General features: G+C 43.6%; 2 protein-coding genes across 4 annotated transcripts in view; one reads left to right on the top strand and one right to left on the bottom strand.

The window, feature by feature from the left end:
* The window catches only part of LOC110523826 (torsin-4A), a 21,475-nt gene extending 11,888 nt beyond the window's left edge, over positions 1 to 9,587 (top strand). The window contains exons 1-3 of one of the 2 annotated variants that reach the window (XM_036977514.1): positions 5,436 to 5,852; positions 7,049 to 7,525; positions 7,627 to 9,587. In XM_036977514.1, the coding sequence (XP_036833409.1) occupies positions 7,049 to 7,525; positions 7,627 to 8,481 (1,332 nt within the window). In that variant the 5' untranslated portion in view covers positions 5,436 to 5,852 and the 3' untranslated portion in view covers positions 8,482 to 9,587. Of the gene's footprint in view, positions 1 to 5,435; positions 5,853 to 7,048; positions 7,526 to 7,626 lie in introns of those variants that run through there. The other variant, XM_021602878.2, reaches the window with a different exon arrangement.
* The window catches only part of zgc:56235 (porin), an 11,623-nt gene continuing 3,530 nt past the window's right edge, over positions 9,582 to 17,674 (bottom strand). Inside the window, exons 3-9 of one of the 2 annotated variants that reach the window (XM_036977515.1) lie at positions 17,549 to 17,598; positions 16,936 to 16,938; positions 15,910 to 16,115; positions 12,375 to 12,596; positions 11,607 to 11,757; positions 11,398 to 11,455; positions 9,582 to 11,251 (exon numbers count right to left, since the gene is read on the bottom strand). In XM_036977515.1, the coding sequence (XP_036833410.1) occupies positions 11,160 to 11,251; positions 11,398 to 11,455; positions 11,607 to 11,757; positions 12,375 to 12,596; positions 15,910 to 16,115; positions 16,936 to 16,938; positions 17,549 to 17,598 (782 nt within the window). In that variant the 3' untranslated portion in view covers positions 9,582 to 11,159. The remainder of the gene's footprint in view (positions 11,252 to 11,397; positions 11,456 to 11,606; positions 11,758 to 12,374; positions 12,597 to 15,909; positions 16,116 to 16,935; positions 16,939 to 17,548; positions 17,599 to 17,674) is intronic. The other variant, XM_021602883.2, reaches the window with a different exon arrangement.

The following is a 17,674-nucleotide window of genomic DNA, read 5'->3' as shown; positions in this document are numbered from 1 at the left end:
CCAGCTTCAATGCCATACAACACTCCTTCCGTGGCCTCCAACTGCTTTTAAATGCTATGAAATGCATGTTCTTCAACCGATTGCTGCCCGCACCCGCTCGCCTGACTAGCATCACTTCTCTGGAGGAGTCTGACTTATGTGGACAACTACAAATACCTAGGTGTCTGGCTAGACTGTAATCTCTCCTTCCAGTCTTACATTAAGCATCTCCAATCCAGGCCTCCCGGGTGGCGCAGTGGTTAAGGGCGCTGTACTGCAGCGCCAGCTGTGCCATCAGAGTCCCTGGGCCCAGGCTCTGTCGTAACCGGCCGCGACCGGGAGGTCCGTGGGGCGACGCACAATTGGCCTAGCGTCGTCCGGGTTAGGGAGGGATTGGTCGGTAGGGATCTCCTTGTCTCATCGCGCACCAGCGACTCCTGTGGCGGGCCGGGCGCAGTGCGCGCTAGCCAAGGTTGCCAGGTGCACGGTGTAGCCTCCGACATATTGGTGCGGCTGGCTTCCGGGTTGGATGCGCGCTGTGATAAGAAGCAGTACGGCTGGTTGGGTTATGTATCGGAGGACGCATGACATTCAGCCTTCGTCTCTCCCGAGCCCGTACGGGAGTTGTAGCAATGAGACAAGATAGTAGCTACTACAACAATTGGATACCACGAAATTGGGGAGAAAAAGGGGTAAAATTCAAAAAAAATAAAAAGCATCTCCAATCCAAAATGAAATCTAGAATCGGCTTCCTATTTCACAACAAAGCCTCCTTTGCTGCCAAACATACCCTCGCAAAACTGACTATCCTACCGATCCTCGACTTCGGCGATGTCATTTACAAAATAGCTCCAATAGCTCTACTCAGCAAACTGGATGTAGTCTATTATCACAGTGCCATCCGTTTTGTCACCAAAGCCCCATGTACTACCAACCACTGTGACTTGTATGCTCTCGTTGGCTGGCCCTCGCTACATATTCGTCTCCAAACCCACTGGCTCCAGGTCATCTTTGCTAGGTAAAACCACACCTTATCTCAGCTCACTGGTCACCAAAGCAACACCCACCTGTAGCACGTGCTCCAGCAGGTATATTTCACTGGTCATCCCCAAAGCCAACATTTCCTTTGGCCGCCTTTCCTCCCAGTTCGCTGCAGCCAATGACTAGAATGAATTGCAAAAATCACTGAAGCTGGAAACTTATCTCCCTCTTTTACTTTAAGCATCAGCTATGAGAGCAGCTTAACGATCACTGTACCTGTACACAGCCAATCTGTAAATAGCACACCAAACTTCCTCATCCTCATTATTTTCTTCTTGCTATTTTGCACCCCAGTATCTCTAATTGCACATCATCATCTGCACATCTAACACTCCAGTGTTAATGCTAAATTGCAATCATTTCTCCTCTATGGCCTATTTATTGCCCTACCTCCCTAATCTTCTACATTTGTACACACTGTACATTGATTTTTCTATTGTGTTATTGACTGTACGTTTGTTTGTAACTCTGTTGTTTTTGTCGCACTGCTTTGCTTTATCTTGGCCAGGTCGCAGTTGTAAATGAGAACTCAACTGGCCTACCTGGTTAAAAAAATGTGAAATAAAACAATTAAGTGTATGAGTAATACTTCAGCTACAGCCACGGTAGCGGGGGGGAATGTTCTCAGCCTATGGGTTAGTTGAGGAATGTGTTCAGACATGGGTCACAGTTGGTGTCAAAAGAGTTTAGATGTAAAATGGTTGCAAATAGTTTTATGAGGTTTAAGATTAGGGTTAGTTAACATGCTAAGTAGTTGCAAAGTAGCTAAAAAGTAGTGTTGTGTCTTTGGCTATGCCGGATTAAGTGATATGACATGCTATTCTATAAAATAATGTCTCGTTATTAATATTTCCCGATTGAGCTAATCATGTAAATGTAATTAACTAGAGAGTCGGGGCACCACAAAATAATATTTATAGAGCTGTTATCTTCCGAATAAACTCTTAAAGACCTAGTAATATTTTACATCAATAGCAGTCAATATTAATCGTCACCTTAATTCAGTCTCATCTGAAAGTTGTAAATTCTTGGTTATCTGCACGAACCCTGGCTAACAAGTTGAATCAGCAATACAAAATTGGGTTTAATTATTTATTTACTAAATACCTAACTAATCACACAGAATTACACATACACATAATTAATCATAACTTGATTACAAATTACATCATAAAGGAAAACGTCCCTAACGGGCGGAACAGATATGACAGCTTGTTACACAAAAGAAAAGGGGCTGGGTTTGAGTGGAAGAGAGGGAAAACTGAGGAACAAAGGGCGAAGCTGTGCTATCGTGAATACAATATCTTATGCATTCTAAATTACCGCCCATTTGGAAAAGGAAAATGCAATAAATATTTACTCTGAGCTGCGCTTCAGTAGGTTGGTGGTAGATGGAAGGCCGTGTTGCCCAACCGAGTCCTTTGTCCTTTGAAGAATATCTCTGCTGGTAAATTGAATACGTTGTAGTAACGTTGTTGTGTGGTAGACGGGATACTCTGTCTGTTCCTTCCTAACCTGCGTTTGCAGCTGCTGTTGCTAACTCAACGGCTAGGAGGTATCACTTCTGTAGTGAATAAGAGTTCAAAGTTCATACAATTCGCAACCAAAGCTCACGCTGATGTTGGCTTTTTTTCTGTAGTTATTATCTGAACCATTCTGACATCGGACCGTCATCCTCACATCCTCGGAACAGGAGGTCACATTGTCATCAAGGCTTTATATAGGACGGGAGAGGAGGGCGTGTTTGAAAAGTTTTATAGTCCATGTCCCTTCACAGGGGCGGGCCACTGATTGAGCAAAGCCCTAACTTATGAAAACCCAAATCTCACATTTTAGAAGTTAAAATCACATTTCATCCCATCATGAATAATTTCATATTCAAAAATTTAACATTCAAACATTTAAATTGAACAACAATTCCATGTGAATCCGATAACTCTGATGTGTAGACTTTCCACTGTAGAGTTCATCTTATCATTGATGAGAATGTCTCAGATGACAACCGAACTGACATCATATTCATTAAGTACCACCGCATATGTTCAATTGGTCAGATTACCAGAATATAGTTCATTTCCCCCCACCTTCTGATGTTCCCAGAATCTCTATGTTAACCAAAGGTTTTGGAAATGTAACATCAGTAGGGTAGAGAGAAAAAAGGGGGAAAGAGGTATTTATGACTGTCATAAACCTACCCCCAGGCCAACGTCATGATAGTAGTAAGTAAGTGCAAAGTTGCTAGAATACTAAAGTTTGCAATGATGAGATTCAAACTCGCAACCTTTGGGTTTCTAGATGTCCGTGTTATACACCCACAGCCTTTTTGTTTTGTCTTAAGTAGTCTTATGTAACCATACCATTAAATTTGAGTGTCCCGGATTTACGTTTACTAGGTTACTTCTAGTCTGAGACCAGGCTGGTGAAGGAGGGGGTTAAGATGGGGAGATTCTCTTTTGGGTAAAAGACCATCCTTCGTCCTCTCTCCTCCATGACCCGGAAAACCAATAAGAGGTCAAGTGGTCGAGGAGTGTGTCAATTCATTAGACAAGCAGAATAGTGTCCTCCCTTACTTGATAGCCACCTTTCATTGAGGATACTCGTGTATATCCTACTGTTTTAAAACAATATGCTACTTATTGTTATATCTATAAAATGTCTTACACAAGTAACTTAATTTGTTTTGAGCAATTTATACATTTGTTTTAGGATCCACCCCTGTAAACGTAATTTGCCTAATAATGTGCAAATGTAGAGAAGGAAGTGCTTCCACGTTCACTCTCCTCGCCGACTCCCCTTGATTGACTTTGAACTTTTTCAAAAGGAGGCAAGAGAAGACAGAGGAGGTAGGATGCTGGAGGGAAGCAAATCTAAGTGATAAAAAGGGCTTTTTATGACTTTACCTCTCCGCAGGCAGGGTTGGGGAGTAACTGTAATGTGTTACATTACCAGCAAAAAAGATTGTAATTAGAATAGATACTTTTGAGAAATTACATGATTATTTCTTTGATTACTTTTAAACCTTTATGTTTTTTCATGACATTCGATTCAGTATTGAAAAAGGGTGCAAGTTTAAGTTTGTTCCACCTGAACGAGTCTGACCACAAGTCGGAGACCACTGTTGTTTTCTTCTATATACCTCTTATGGGGAAAGTAATCAGATTACATTACCGAGTTTGGGTAATCCAAATGTTACATTACTGATTACAATTTTGGACAGGTAACTAATGGATTACATTTAGAAATTAACTTACCCAACCCCGGCTGCCGGACACATTAAGGTGTAGTCTAATCCTATTGTACTTGGGCAGAGAATGGCTGACACTGACACAGTGTGTAACACTTCCTGACAGCAGTGCCAATGTAAACTAGCTAGTCAGATGAGCTAGACTACCTGTACATGCTTTCGGAGCAGTTACTTTCAACATTCACTCTCTTTAAATGTCTTTATTTGTCTTGTGGCATGTGCTAATTCCTCTGTTTCTGCCAGGCCTGCACAAGGTTGGTGGTTGAGACTGGTGCCAAGATAAGTACAGATGACTGATAAGGCTAACGCTTCACAGGATTTACTAGAGGATGGCTGCTGAGGTCTTCCACGTTGTCAAGTGGTTCACAACCAACATTTTAATTTTTTTAGTTTACTAGGCAAGTCAGTCAAGAACAAATTCTTATTTTCAATGACAGCCTAGTGGGTTAACTGCCTGTTCAGGGGCAGAACGACATATTCAGAACTGAAAAAGCGTGTGCGAGCAAGGAGGCCTACAAACCTGACTCCGTTACACCAGCTCTGTCAGGAGGAATGGGACAAAATTCTCCCAACTTATTGTGGGAAGCTTATGGAAGGCTACCCGAAACATTTGACCCAAGTTAAAAAATTTAAAGGCAATGCTACCAAATACTAATTGAGTGTATGTAAATGCCTGACCCACTGGGAATGTGATAAAAGCTGGAATAAATCATTCTCTCTGCTATTATTCTGACATTTCACATTCTTAAAATAAACTGGTGATCCTAACTGACCTAAGATAGGGAATCTTTACTAGGATTAAATGTCAGGAATTGTGAAAAACGGAGTTTAAATGTATTTGGCTAAGGTATGTAAACTTCAGACTTCAACTGTATGTAAATAAGGTATTTCTGTATTTTATTTTTTAATACATTTGCTAAAAATTCTAAACCTGTTTTTGCTTTGCCATTATAGGGTATTGTGTGTAGATTGATGAGGATTTGTTTTATTTAATCAATTTTAGAATAAAGCTGTAATGTAACGAAATGTGGAACAAGTTGACAAGTCTGAATACTTTATAAATGCACTGTAGAGTAAGCAAATTAGTTTAATTCATGACCTCATTCTCTCTCAAAATATGTTTTGTTCACATCATAACACACTTTATTTTTGTATTTTAATTTTACCACCCTTTTTGATATTGTCTCATCGCTGCAACTCCCTAACGGGCTCGGGAGAGGCGAAGGTGGAGTCATGTGATCCACCGACCTAACCGTGCCCCTTAACACCCGCCAGTTTAACCCGGAAGCCAGCCGCACCAATCTGTCGGAGGAAATGCCTTTCAACTGGCGACCGGGGTCAGCCTACAGGCACCCGGCCAGCCACAAGGAGCTGCTAGGGCGCGATGAGCCAATTAAACCCCCCCTGGCCAAACCCTCCTATACGACGCTGGGCCAATTGTGTACCGTCCTTTGGTACTCCTGGCCACGGCCGGTTATGGCACAGCCCGGGTATGAAACGGGACTATAATAACGCCTCTAGCACTGCGATGCAGTGCCTCAGACCACTGCGTCACTCAGGAGGCCATCATAACACACAATAAACTAAAGTAAGTAATGATGTCTAACTTTGAGTGAACATCATTGTGCGATCCACTGTGTGGAAAAACCTCTGCTTGTTTGGTGGAGAGTAGAGGTTTCCTATTTCAGCTGGAACATCTGAAAAATATGTGAGGACCAAGTGCCTGTAATTAACCCCTTGTCATAATAGTTGTGTGTTTCTGTAAAACTACAAAACTACAACAATTTGTAATGATTAAATAAATGCACTATAATGATTTGAAATAACATACGTGTTATTGCTATATTGTGGCAAAGAATGAACTTAATCAGCCACACAAGGTGCTGCACAACCAGTAGTGGACTATAGGCCTCCAAGCACTTTCTCTCGAGACACACAGGCCAAAATATGATTGTAGAAATTTGTGTGTTTTGGGATGCTGAAAAAAGTATGTTCTATTGGAGAACGTTCAAGTCTCTGATCTCCTTATCAGAAAGTGTTGGGGTGGGCTGAAATCTTGCCTCAGAACTCTTGCCGCAACTGCGAAATGTGGTTAATGGCTTCACTTCTATTCCCGTAATCGTTATCTGTCAATCAGCAGAAAAAAAATGCCCTGAAACCTTCGTAGATTGTTCATGTGTTTAGTCACATTACGTGAAATGAGTTCTCACAGTCTGCTACTTCTTAGGATCTGAGCCTATATCTGAATAGAGGAAATGGCTGAGGGTAGCACTGCATGCCAAGTTTGACTACAGTCAGATGCGACTGTTTGCACATAAATATACGGCCTGAAAGGATGACACAATATCCTTGTTGAGTTGCAATACCTCAACAAGGATATTTGTCAAATATATTGACACAATTACATACCCAGGTCATTTTACCAGGTACTATCTGATACTGACATATCTGAGCATGTGTAATATTGGATATTTTTTACAGGTCTATTTGTTCAGTGACAGGCAAGTTAGTTTAGACAGTTTAAGAAGTAATTCAGTTTCAGTGGCTAAGCTGTAACCCTCTGGGTTTTTCCATGTAACTTTACGACTATAGTAAATCTAACACCATAACCAATACATTAGTGGTATCATATAGTATGTTAATTGCATCTATAAGTACATTCTTCAATAGTTGGCATCCCTTCTTGGCTAGGTATCTTTTCCACCCTCTTAAAAAAAGAAAACGGATCGTAATTCACTGTGACTGTAATTGAATGATTAAAGCCTCTCTCTCTCTCTCTCTCAGATGGGCGACCAAGATGTTTATGACAGACTGTCTGGGTCCCAGACAGATGGAGAGATGGGCGAAGAGAAAGGAGAAAGCGAAGGAGAGAGTGAAAAGAGGGGGTCGTGGACAGGCGCTGAGAGTTTGTACCAGTTCTCATCCTCTCTACGTGCTGTGGTTCGCATTAGACAGAAATACCTGACCATGAAGAAACGACGGCTGGAGTTAGCCGGGCTGGGTGTAGTAGGGCCAGTGGTAGGGGCTGGTCTCTTCACTGGGGCCCCTGTTCGCACCAGCCCCAAAATCTTCACCTTTGAGGGGTTGACCCCCTCCAGCACCACCACGACCTTCTCCTCACTCCTCCAAAAGAAGAAGAAGAAGAAGAGGTCGCGGCGGGTCATGTTCCCCAGTGGAGGGGGGTGCAGGGCCCCTGTCATAAAGGAACACAGCCGAGCAAAGAACTGCCTTTTCCTCCTCTGCACCATCCTCTTCCTCCAGGTAATGTGTATGTGTGTGAGGTTGATCTTCATCTTCCTCTTTGTCTGTGTCTGTGTTTTAATGTCTCATTCTGTACTTTATCCCTCCCTCCCTCCATACAGGTGTATAATGCCATAGAAAACCTTGACGACCATGTCCTGAGGTATGACCTGGAGGGATTAGAGAAGACTCTGTGCAGGGAGGTGTTTGGCCAGCAGGGGGCGATGGAGGCTCTGTTAGCCCAACTCAGAGACTACCTCTCTACCTACGTCCACAATAAACCCCTGGTCCTCTCCTTACATGGAACCAGCGGCGTGGGGAAGAGCCACGTAGGGAGACTCCTAGCTGGGCACTTCCGCTCAGTAGTGGGGGAGCCCCTGGTTCTCCAGTACTTTGTGTTGCACCACTGCCCCCTGGAGGATGACGCCTGGCGATGCGCCCGAGCGCTGACGATCTTAGTGTCGGAGACGGTGCTGAGAGCAGAGGAGGAGGAGAAAATTCCAGTATTCATCTTTGACGAAGCAGAGCACCTTCACCCAGAGCTGCTTGATGCGCTGCGGGATCTGGTGCAATCAAAACTCTCCAATGAATACCTTAACGCAGTCTACCTGTTCCTTAGTAACCAAGGACACAATCACATCACTAAGCACCTGCTGCACAACTCCTCCAGCGACTCCATGATGACCGTGTCTGAGTACCATGGCAACTTCGTCAAGGAGCTGACCCCGTTGTTGCGGAACACACTGGAGATGCTCCACCCACTGTGGGCAGAAGCTGAACTCATACCTCTGACCCTGCTGGAGAAAGGTCACGTGACAGAGTGCTTCCTGGATGAGATGATGAGGGAGGGGTTCTACCCGGACCGTACCAACATTGAGAGGCTGGCAGGGGAGATAGAGTACTACCCCGTGGTATGGGGCCGGGTGTATGCCCGGACAGGCTGTAAACAGGTTGTGGCGAAGGTCAACCTGCTATGAGAGACCTACAGAGGGATGTTGAGATGACAGGGACCGAGAAAGATGTGCCCTGAGAAAAGATACTACTGGACAGTGTCAGTGGCGGTTCCAATAACTGTTTTGGCCCATAGTCTTTTGGAGCCTAAAGACTTTTGGTGTTTCTTGTGATCCATCAAGCAAACAAAGCCCACGTTACTCGCCAGAACCCACCATTGGGGAAAAAACATTGTCGTATGTCTGAGAATAAGGAGTATCTCCATGATGAAGGCTAATCATGTCAGATAATCAATCGTCTTTTCTACGTTATGTAACTTAGCACCATCCAGGAATGAGCCCCTTGGTTACTAGATAATTACCATTTAGGTATGAGATAGGAGAGGTAGGGCTAATATCATAGCCTGCACATCTGGAGAGGAGTCAAAATCAGGAGTTGTGGTCATGGTGAAGCACCACTGCTCATTCCCCCATGATGCTGTTAGTCAAACTACTGACAGTAATACACAGACCCGCTCCCAATAGAGCCTTCAAACTCAACTCTGGACCCCGAAGCCAGTTCCACTTCATTTGTTCATTGTTCCCTTCTAATCAGGAACTGATTTAGACCTGAGACAACAGATGTGTGCAATTAGTTATCAGGGCTAAACAAAAAAACAGCAAGCTCCAGACCTCGTAGGTTAAGAGTTGAATAACACCGCAATAGAGGAAGATATTAGTAATCGTACCAAATGAGTCTGGTTGTGGCAATGACAAAGACAGGGCCAAGAGCAGCACAGGAAAATGTGATGAAGTAGTTGTATTTTGTCAACATACTATATTGATTAAACTGTATCATGCTTTCTGAATTATTCATCTATCTGGTTGACAGCGACCAAGGGGTTTGGGACATAATGCTTGTTCTGAAGCCCCCAGAAATCATTTAAAATAAAAAATACATATGCAAATGATTCCAACTGAACCAAGTACTGGAATAAGCAGGCTGGTATGGTACAATCTCAGAAAGACCGTGCCTCTACTCATCACATTGTTATCTATAATCTCAACTCTCTATCACTACTATTCTCACTAAAGTGTTAATGGACCACAAATATTCTCAAAATAACATTGAGAAATAAAAGACATCATCAAGACAAGCTTTTTTTTAATTACAATTCCATTACTTGAGGTTGGGGGGAAAAAACGAGATGCTGTGTCTCGAACACAACCAATTCAAAAAGATTCATAATTATGACAAAATTGGAAAGAAAACAAAGATACATGGAGTCATGGTTTATGACTTGGTAAAGGAGGGACCGAGCCTACACAACAGCATCCCTTCAAATGTCTCACCGTACGAGTGAAACTCGGGAGGAGAATATGTATACTATGTACAGAGAGTGGGACATACAGGGAGGGTCGTTTGGCTCCCACGGGCACCAATGACAGCCAGGAAGGAGTGTAGTCTAAAGCAGCATGAGCAACAACATCCACATCCCTCTTCATGTGACCACAGATCTTAAGAGTAGATAGATATAAGCAACACTGTAGAAATGCCATCTTTTCTCACCTACTGGGAAGATTTCACCATATTGCTTTCACCTACCAGCTGTCCTCTAAAGAAGAGTGGCCTCAGAGCAAAGACAAGGAGATGAAGATATATTGCGTTTTGGGACATGTAGAACTGCATTCAGCCGACAATAATCCTAATAGGTCCTTCCGTTTCTAGCGCTGTATGCGTAATGTAGAATCTTCCTTAAACTCTCCTGCAGACTCCCGTCTTCAGTGTAGTTACAGTAACAGCAGACTGTAGCGGTGGTGAAATGGTTGGTTCCCTCTCAGGGTTGGGCTCACTTAAAATCTCAGTTCGGTCAAGTCAGGAATTGAAAGAAAATTGGCTGAAGTGGCATACAATTGAAGTTGTGCCCATCCAAAATCACAAACACCCTACGATCACACTGGGTTTAAACAGACAACATGGTCCACAACTGAACACAGCACAACCAAAATACACCGAAACATTTTATACTCAAACCAATACAAAAGAAACAGACGGCATTCTTTTTAAACCAAGAGAACACCGGGCTTCAAATGCATCCGGCTTCCATCCTTACGAAGCCTTCGGTCCTACACCCGGTATTCATTCAGACATGCTTACAATGAAATACGAAGGGGAAAATAAACGTATGTAAGTTCACGCCGAGCGACACGTTTACCGAGGACTACTCAGCCAAACTCCTACTGAAATATTAGTGCCACTTCAGTAACCAGTCAGAAGATTTACAAAAAAAAACTTAGCCAGTGTTTCTGTACAACGTCAGCTAAAAGGGGAGGTATCCATCCCCAGTGCTTGCCTTTATGCACTCAGACTGAAACACTCAATTTCAAACTAGATGACCGGTAGTGATAACTAACCAACTAAACCAAAAGGCTAGACTATAACGGCCATGACATTACAGAATGCCTCTCTCGGTCTCTCTATTCATTCATGTATTTTAGCCACATTAGTCAAGATGGACATGACGGCCACAGGTTTGACTATTACTGCCAAAACACTCAATGTGTGTGAGTGTAAAGGGACTGTGGTGTGTGAGAGAGAGGTGGGAATGGAGTGTCTACAGGATGATGGTTTTGGATAAGGGCTGTGGTAGGGTGTGTGGGGTTGGGAATGGGGGTGATTGGTTCTGGGCTCTTCTCTTGGTTGTTGGGTCTTGTTCCCTGCCGCTCTATGCCTCCAGCTCGAAGCCCAGGCCCACTTTGTGGCCGCCGGTGTTGAAGTTCTTCCCGTCGATCAGGGCTGACAGAGTCACCTTCACACCTACAGAGGAGAGGAATTTACTGGAGATGTAAAGCAGTAGAGCTCGACCTAAAATGACAGTTGTGCTCAGAGACCTTGCTCAGAGGATATCATGAATTGTAATCAAATCAATCAGTCATTAGATCACAATCGTGATTGTGACTCACCTGGCCTGAGGGTCTGGGTGTAGCCGACTCCAATCAGGCTGGCGTTGTTCACTTTGGCCTGCAGGGGGAGACACAGGCAGTCATTGAACGTGTTCTGGTGAGCAAAACTGCAAAGCAAATTGCAAAGAGCTGCATCCCTGCTAGGGGTGGGGCTACAGCAAGAGCCTGGGTTGAGACTAAGATAGACAGAGTGTGTGTGTGTTACTCACAGACAGGGAAGCATCTTTGTCCAGGGCGTATTTGGCTGCGATGCCGAAGCGTGTGTTGTTGCTGCCGGCCGTCCAGGCCAGAGTGACCGCCGTCTCCAGCTTGTCATCCACCTTCTGGTAGATAGAACCTCCAAACTCAGTCCCATCATTACTGAAAGAGGAGAGAGAACAGATAGACATGCCCAAATCAAGCACTAGTTCACACTCCTAGACAACCTCTCTCCATTGTTCCTGAAAGAGAGAGGGGGGCAAGATACAGTAAGAAACCATCCTAAAATGAATGAATACCTCCCTGCTCCATGACATTATTACTGAGAAAGAATGCATAGAGCGGGCCTTCCCCATTCATGTCAATGGTGGCATTATGGGTGAACCCATGAGTTAACCAGTCAAATTGCTAGGGTTAGAGGTGTTACGTTCATGTTTTAAGTCTCCCGATATTTCTGTTATTACGGCGCTATCACCCTTATTAGTGCGCCTGCGCAGGAGTCTCGTTGATGAACACGGCCTAAGTGCAATGGCAACCATGTACTGCGCTAATACGGCTGAGTAAACGTTAAACTGGAATCTTGTCGTTGTGTCATTTTGACTTAACATGAGGTTCCAAGCCATTCTATGGATTCATTTTCTATTAGAGAGACACAGGGCAACAGTTACCAAACTTGTATCATCTAACACATTTCTACATTTAACACATTTCTACATTTATGGTGATTCACAAAAACAAAACCAGCGTTTTTAGCCATGACACTGCACTGAGATACTCACACGTTGGTGTGGAGCTGGAAGTCTCCAGCCTTGTATCCCAGGGCGAAGTTGTTCTGGGCCAGTTTGGACTTGGCCATATCGAAGGCCATCTGGTACCCGGCAAGCCAGCCGTCATAGCCCACCACGGCTGCTGCGTGGATTATGGGACCCTCGAAGTCGACGTCACAGCCCACATTAAGGAAGTCACGCTTGTAGCCAGTCTTCAGCTTGCCACTCTTCTTGCTGAGTACAGATGGAGAAGAGAAAGAGCAAATTAAACAGCCAACAAATATCCTTTCATATCTGATCCTTGATTTTCTAAAAAAAAGGTGATAGCATCGTCAATAAATAAATCCTAAATCCTTTTATATCTTTTTGTCAAGTCATATTTTAGTTAACCTCGCCTTTCATGTAAAAACATCATGAACATCATGCTTTTAGGTCATTTTGGGCATGTATTAAATTGTGAGTTCGACCAATTACAGTCCCCTTGTTTAGGGGGGCTTTTCAAAGTAGGGTATTGCAGGAGGTCCGTGGCCAGGTCTCTTCATATATAATTTTGTCCAAGGGATCCATGGAACATGTGCCTGGCAGGCTCACAGGGATATTGGTATCCACACTACTCCACCAATTATACATTTTTCAACTCAATACTTCTTGGATTCCCCAAAAGTGATTTTCTTTTCGACATAAATGCACTGTAATTTAAGCTTTAAAACTGCAATTCTCTCTCTGCCTCATAACAAAATGTGTTGAAAAAGCAGGAAATTTGCCAAGAGATGAGCCTTTAAATATTCCTTCCGAGGGACCCGAGACTTGGGTTCGTCTGGCCATGCACTATTAGAACTCCTTGTATGCTATATTTATGTCACTTGAGTTGTGTTTTGATTATGAGAGGGTCCCTGATGAATTTACCATCACTAAAGGGGTCCCCCATCATTTTTATGTAGAAGGACTGAAAAGCTCAGTTCTGGTGATGTTTCTACAACTTGATTGGAGTCCACCAGTGAAAAATGAAATTGATTGGACATGATTTGGAAAGGCACACACCTGTCTATATAAAGATCCCACAGTTGACAGTGCATGTCAGAGTAAAAAGCAAGCCACGAGGTTGAACGAATTGTCCTTAGAGCTAAATAAAAATAAAAAAAATTAAATGTTTTTTTGCTTTGTCATTATGGTGTATTGTGTGCAGATGGATGAGGGGGGAAAAAAACGATTGAATCCGTTTTAGAAAAAGGCTGTAACGTAACACTTGGAGGGACAAATAAAATCACCCCCTACCAGATAGGAAACACTGGTCTAAACAATGCTTGAAACTCCAGTTGTACGTGCTTTTTTTTATTTTTAAACGATGCCACGTGCAATTGTAGGAGTAGCGATATAAATGTGGTTGCGATGGAGAGCTTGGACCAACGTACCCCGGGACTGCTTTACAGAAGAAATATCAGCCTGCGCATAGAAGCACGAGATTGAACTTCACTCAACTTTCTAGAACTTTCCCCGTTAGTATACTCCATCAACGTTTGTGAGAGAAGAGAAATGGTCTTTGCATTACCTTAAGGCTTATATAAATGATAGGAGTGTTACTCTGGTTGTACTCTGGTTGTGCTGTTTTCACATAACTCTGTACCTAATTCACCACGGCTGTGCACATCTCGTGTTCTTACCCCCCACCCTCTGTACTCTGAAACTTGCACGTTCGGAACGAGGTATCTCTATTCCGAACAATCTCTCCTTATCCTCTTTCTAAGAATAAACTGTTCTTAGGTCTCGCAGGAGACCTCTAGTAGATATGGGTTGGTTCGACACATTTTTCATATATATTTTTCCTTTATTTAACTAGGCAAGTCAGTTAAGAACAAATTCTTATTTTCAATGACGGCCTAGGAACAGTGGGTTAACTGCCTGTTCAGGGGCAGAACGACCTTGTCAGCTCGGGGATTTGAACTTGCAACCTTTCAGTTACTAGTCCAAACCTCTAACCACTAGGCTACCCTGCCACCCACATTGAGACAGTTGTGGTGGATTATGGAAATGTAACCAGGTTGGGCTATATAAGGCAAGCCCAAACTCAGAATCATTAGGCTCTCAACGAATCACCTACGGTGGGTCGTTGACCAGCTCCATTATTGTAATAATTAATCATTATCAAAGAGAATGAGAGAGTGCCAAGAGTGTGCAAAACTGTCATCAAGGCAAAGGGTGGCTACCCTGAAGAATCTCAATATATATTTGGATTTGTTTAACACTTTTTCGGTTACTACATGATTCCATGTGTGTTATTTCATAGTTTAGATGTCTTCACTATTATTCTACAATGTAGAAAACAGTAAAAAATTAAGAAAAACTCTGGAATGGGTAGGTGTGTCCAAACTTTTGACTGGTACTGTAGATCATTTGTAGACAGCAATAGGGGAGTAGCATGATTTGTCTGATTCTCAGTAATAATGGTATGGGAATAATGTAGCATTTTATTTTGTAAAGTATTTTTTTTGCATCTAACACCACAACAACATTTTCAGTCACCTCCTTGTCTGAAGGACAATTGGATAAGTCTCATGGTATGTAGGCCTACATTGAACACCCCACATTGGCTGCTACTGTAGGCTAAATGATAGAACAGCTATTTCCATGATAAAATGTTATGCAATGCATTTTCTCCATAGTTTTTCCCCATTATGATCAAATAGCCACAGTAGCCTACTTGACCACTGTTAAAACTAACTTAAAGCGGGTACATCCTGCTTTCACAGTAAACGTGCGCCCTGGAAGTTGCACAGAATTTTCACAATGTTCTGGTTCGCACTCAGCAGACCTGTCATTTGCTCAGTGCCCCCCAAAAACGTAGAAATATTTCTCTCGCATAGAATGCACAACATTATTTGGGAATTTATTTCATCGAATAGACATGCTACTTTATTAGGCAATGTTATCCCCTCCCCTGAGATTTTTTATTGCCCACCGAAAACGTTAACACCTGTAAATGGCATATATACGCTGAGTACACCAAACATTAGGAACACCTTCCCAATATTGAGTTGCACCCCCTTTTGCCCTCAGAACAGCCTCAATTCAGGGCATGGACTCTAAAAGCTGTCGAACGTGTTCCACACAGATGCTGGCCCATGTTGTATCCAACGCTTCCCACGGTTTTATCAAGTTAGCTGGATGTCCTTTGGGTGATGGACCATTCTTGATACACACAGGAAACTGTTGAGTGTGAAAAACCCAGCAGCGCTGCAGTTCTTGACACACTCCAACCGGTGCGGCTGGCACTTACAACCATAGCTTGTTCAAAGGCACCTCAATCTTATATCTTGCCCATTCACCCTCTGAATGGCACACATAAACAATCCATGTGTCGATTGGCTTAAAAATCCTTCTTTAACCGGTCTCTTCCACTTAATTCGAACTGATTGAAGTGGATTTAACAGGTGACATCAATAAGAGATCATAGCCTTCACCTTGATTCACCTGGTTAGTCTACGTCATGGAAAGAGCAGGTGTTCTTAATGTTTTGTCCATACATATCAGATTGACGTCTCTCTCTCACCCTGTGTTTGGTACGAAGGATGTGTCCAGGGCCACCTTGAGTCCCTGAGCCAGCTGGTCCTCCACAGTGACCTCTGTAGCCAGGGTGTTGTCGGTGTTCCACTTCTGGTTGAAGCTCAGGCCCAGCTCCTTCATCTTGTACTTGGTCTCCAGGTTACCTGCTGCCTTCCCCGTGTCTGTGTTACTGGAACCTGATGTGTTGAACTCCTGAGAGGGTGAGAGAGAGGAAACAAAAAGAGAGTGGGACAATGTGTGAGACAAGCGACGGTGTGAGGGGAGAGAGAGTTGAGGTCAAAGAGTTTGAAAGGACTGAGGGAATGAGTAATGAGTGTGCGAGTGAGAGAACGGGAGAAAGAGACATCTAGAAGAGCAGATCGTTGAAACGGGCAGTTTTGTGCTGACTGCAGAAGACATCCTGACAGAATCATGCATTATGTGAGGAGAGACACAGAAAACATTACAGGTGAGAAGAAAAGTATGCGAGGAAAATAAAGGTCAAGAAAATCAGGGATGCAAGGTAAGGATGGTGGGTGACTGGATCCCTGGGAGAGAGGAAGGATAGATCATTTGGATGGAGACAAAAATAATTATCATATTCACTGGACAGTGATGAAAATGCAAACAGACCGACATTACCATCAGCGGGACATAATTTGAACAGTGAGATCAGACCGTCTGAATCTCCCGGCACATTTCACACATATATATTTTTTTACTTGCTATGTTGTATTTACTTCGCCACCAAGGCCTTTTTTGCCTTTACCTCCCTTATCTCACCTCATTTGCTCACATTATATATAGACTCATTTTTCTACTGTATTATTGACTGTATGTTTGTTTTACTCCATGTGTAACTCTGTGTTGTTGTTCGTGTCGAACTGCTTTGCTTTATCTTGGCCAGGTCGCAATTGTAAATGAGAACTTGTTCTCAACTTGCCTACCTGGTTAAATAAAGGTGAAATAAAACATATCACGGATCATGCTGTATACAGTACAGACATCAGTACACTGTGGGAGAGAGTCTTACCATCTACAGTAGAGAGCAATCCAGGAGGCAGCGGGACAGAGCAGGGGTTAGGATGGCAGATAGGGAGACACACACACACCAGGCCTTACACACAACCTATAGAATGGTTGTGTTATTACAGAACCATAGACAGGATTAGAGAGAGAGAGAAGCTGAGGCAGAGCAGAGCAGGTGGGACAGAGGATAAAGTGAGGCAGAGCAGAGCAGGTGGGACAGAGGATAAAGTGAGGCAGAGCAGAGCAGGTGGGACAGAGGATAAAGTGAGGCAGAGCAGAGCAGGTGGGACAGAGGATAAAGTGAGGCAGAGCAGAGCAGGTGGGACAGAGGATAAAGTGAGGCAGAGCAGAGCAGGTGGGACAGAGGATAAAGTGAGGCAGAGCAGAGCAGGTGGGACAGAGGATAAAGTGAGGCAGAGCAGAGCAGGTGGGACAGAGGATAAAGTGAGGCAGAGCAGAGCAGGTGGGACAGAGGATAAAGTGAGACAGAGCAGAGCAGGTGGGACAGAGGATAAAGTGAGGCAGAGCAGAGCAGGTGGGACAGAGGATAAAGTGAGGCAGAGCAGAGCAGGTGGGACAGAGGATGAAGGGGAAAAGGACAGTAACAGAAGACTCACCACTCCACTCTGAGACTTGGTCTTCAGGTCCAGCTTCACAATGCCGAAGCCTGGATGGTTAAACAAGAGGTTGATGAGTTAATGTTACATCTGAGCAGACTCGTAGAGTCATAAAACACATATGGC

The sequence above is a fragment of the Oncorhynchus mykiss genome, chromosome 5 (assembly GCF_013265735.2).
Source record: "Oncorhynchus mykiss isolate Arlee chromosome 5, USDA_OmykA_1.1, whole genome shotgun sequence".
NCBI classification, from domain to species: domain Eukaryota; kingdom Metazoa; phylum Chordata; class Actinopteri; order Salmoniformes; family Salmonidae; genus Oncorhynchus; species Oncorhynchus mykiss.
This window is presented reverse-complemented; position numbering and strand designations above follow the sequence as displayed.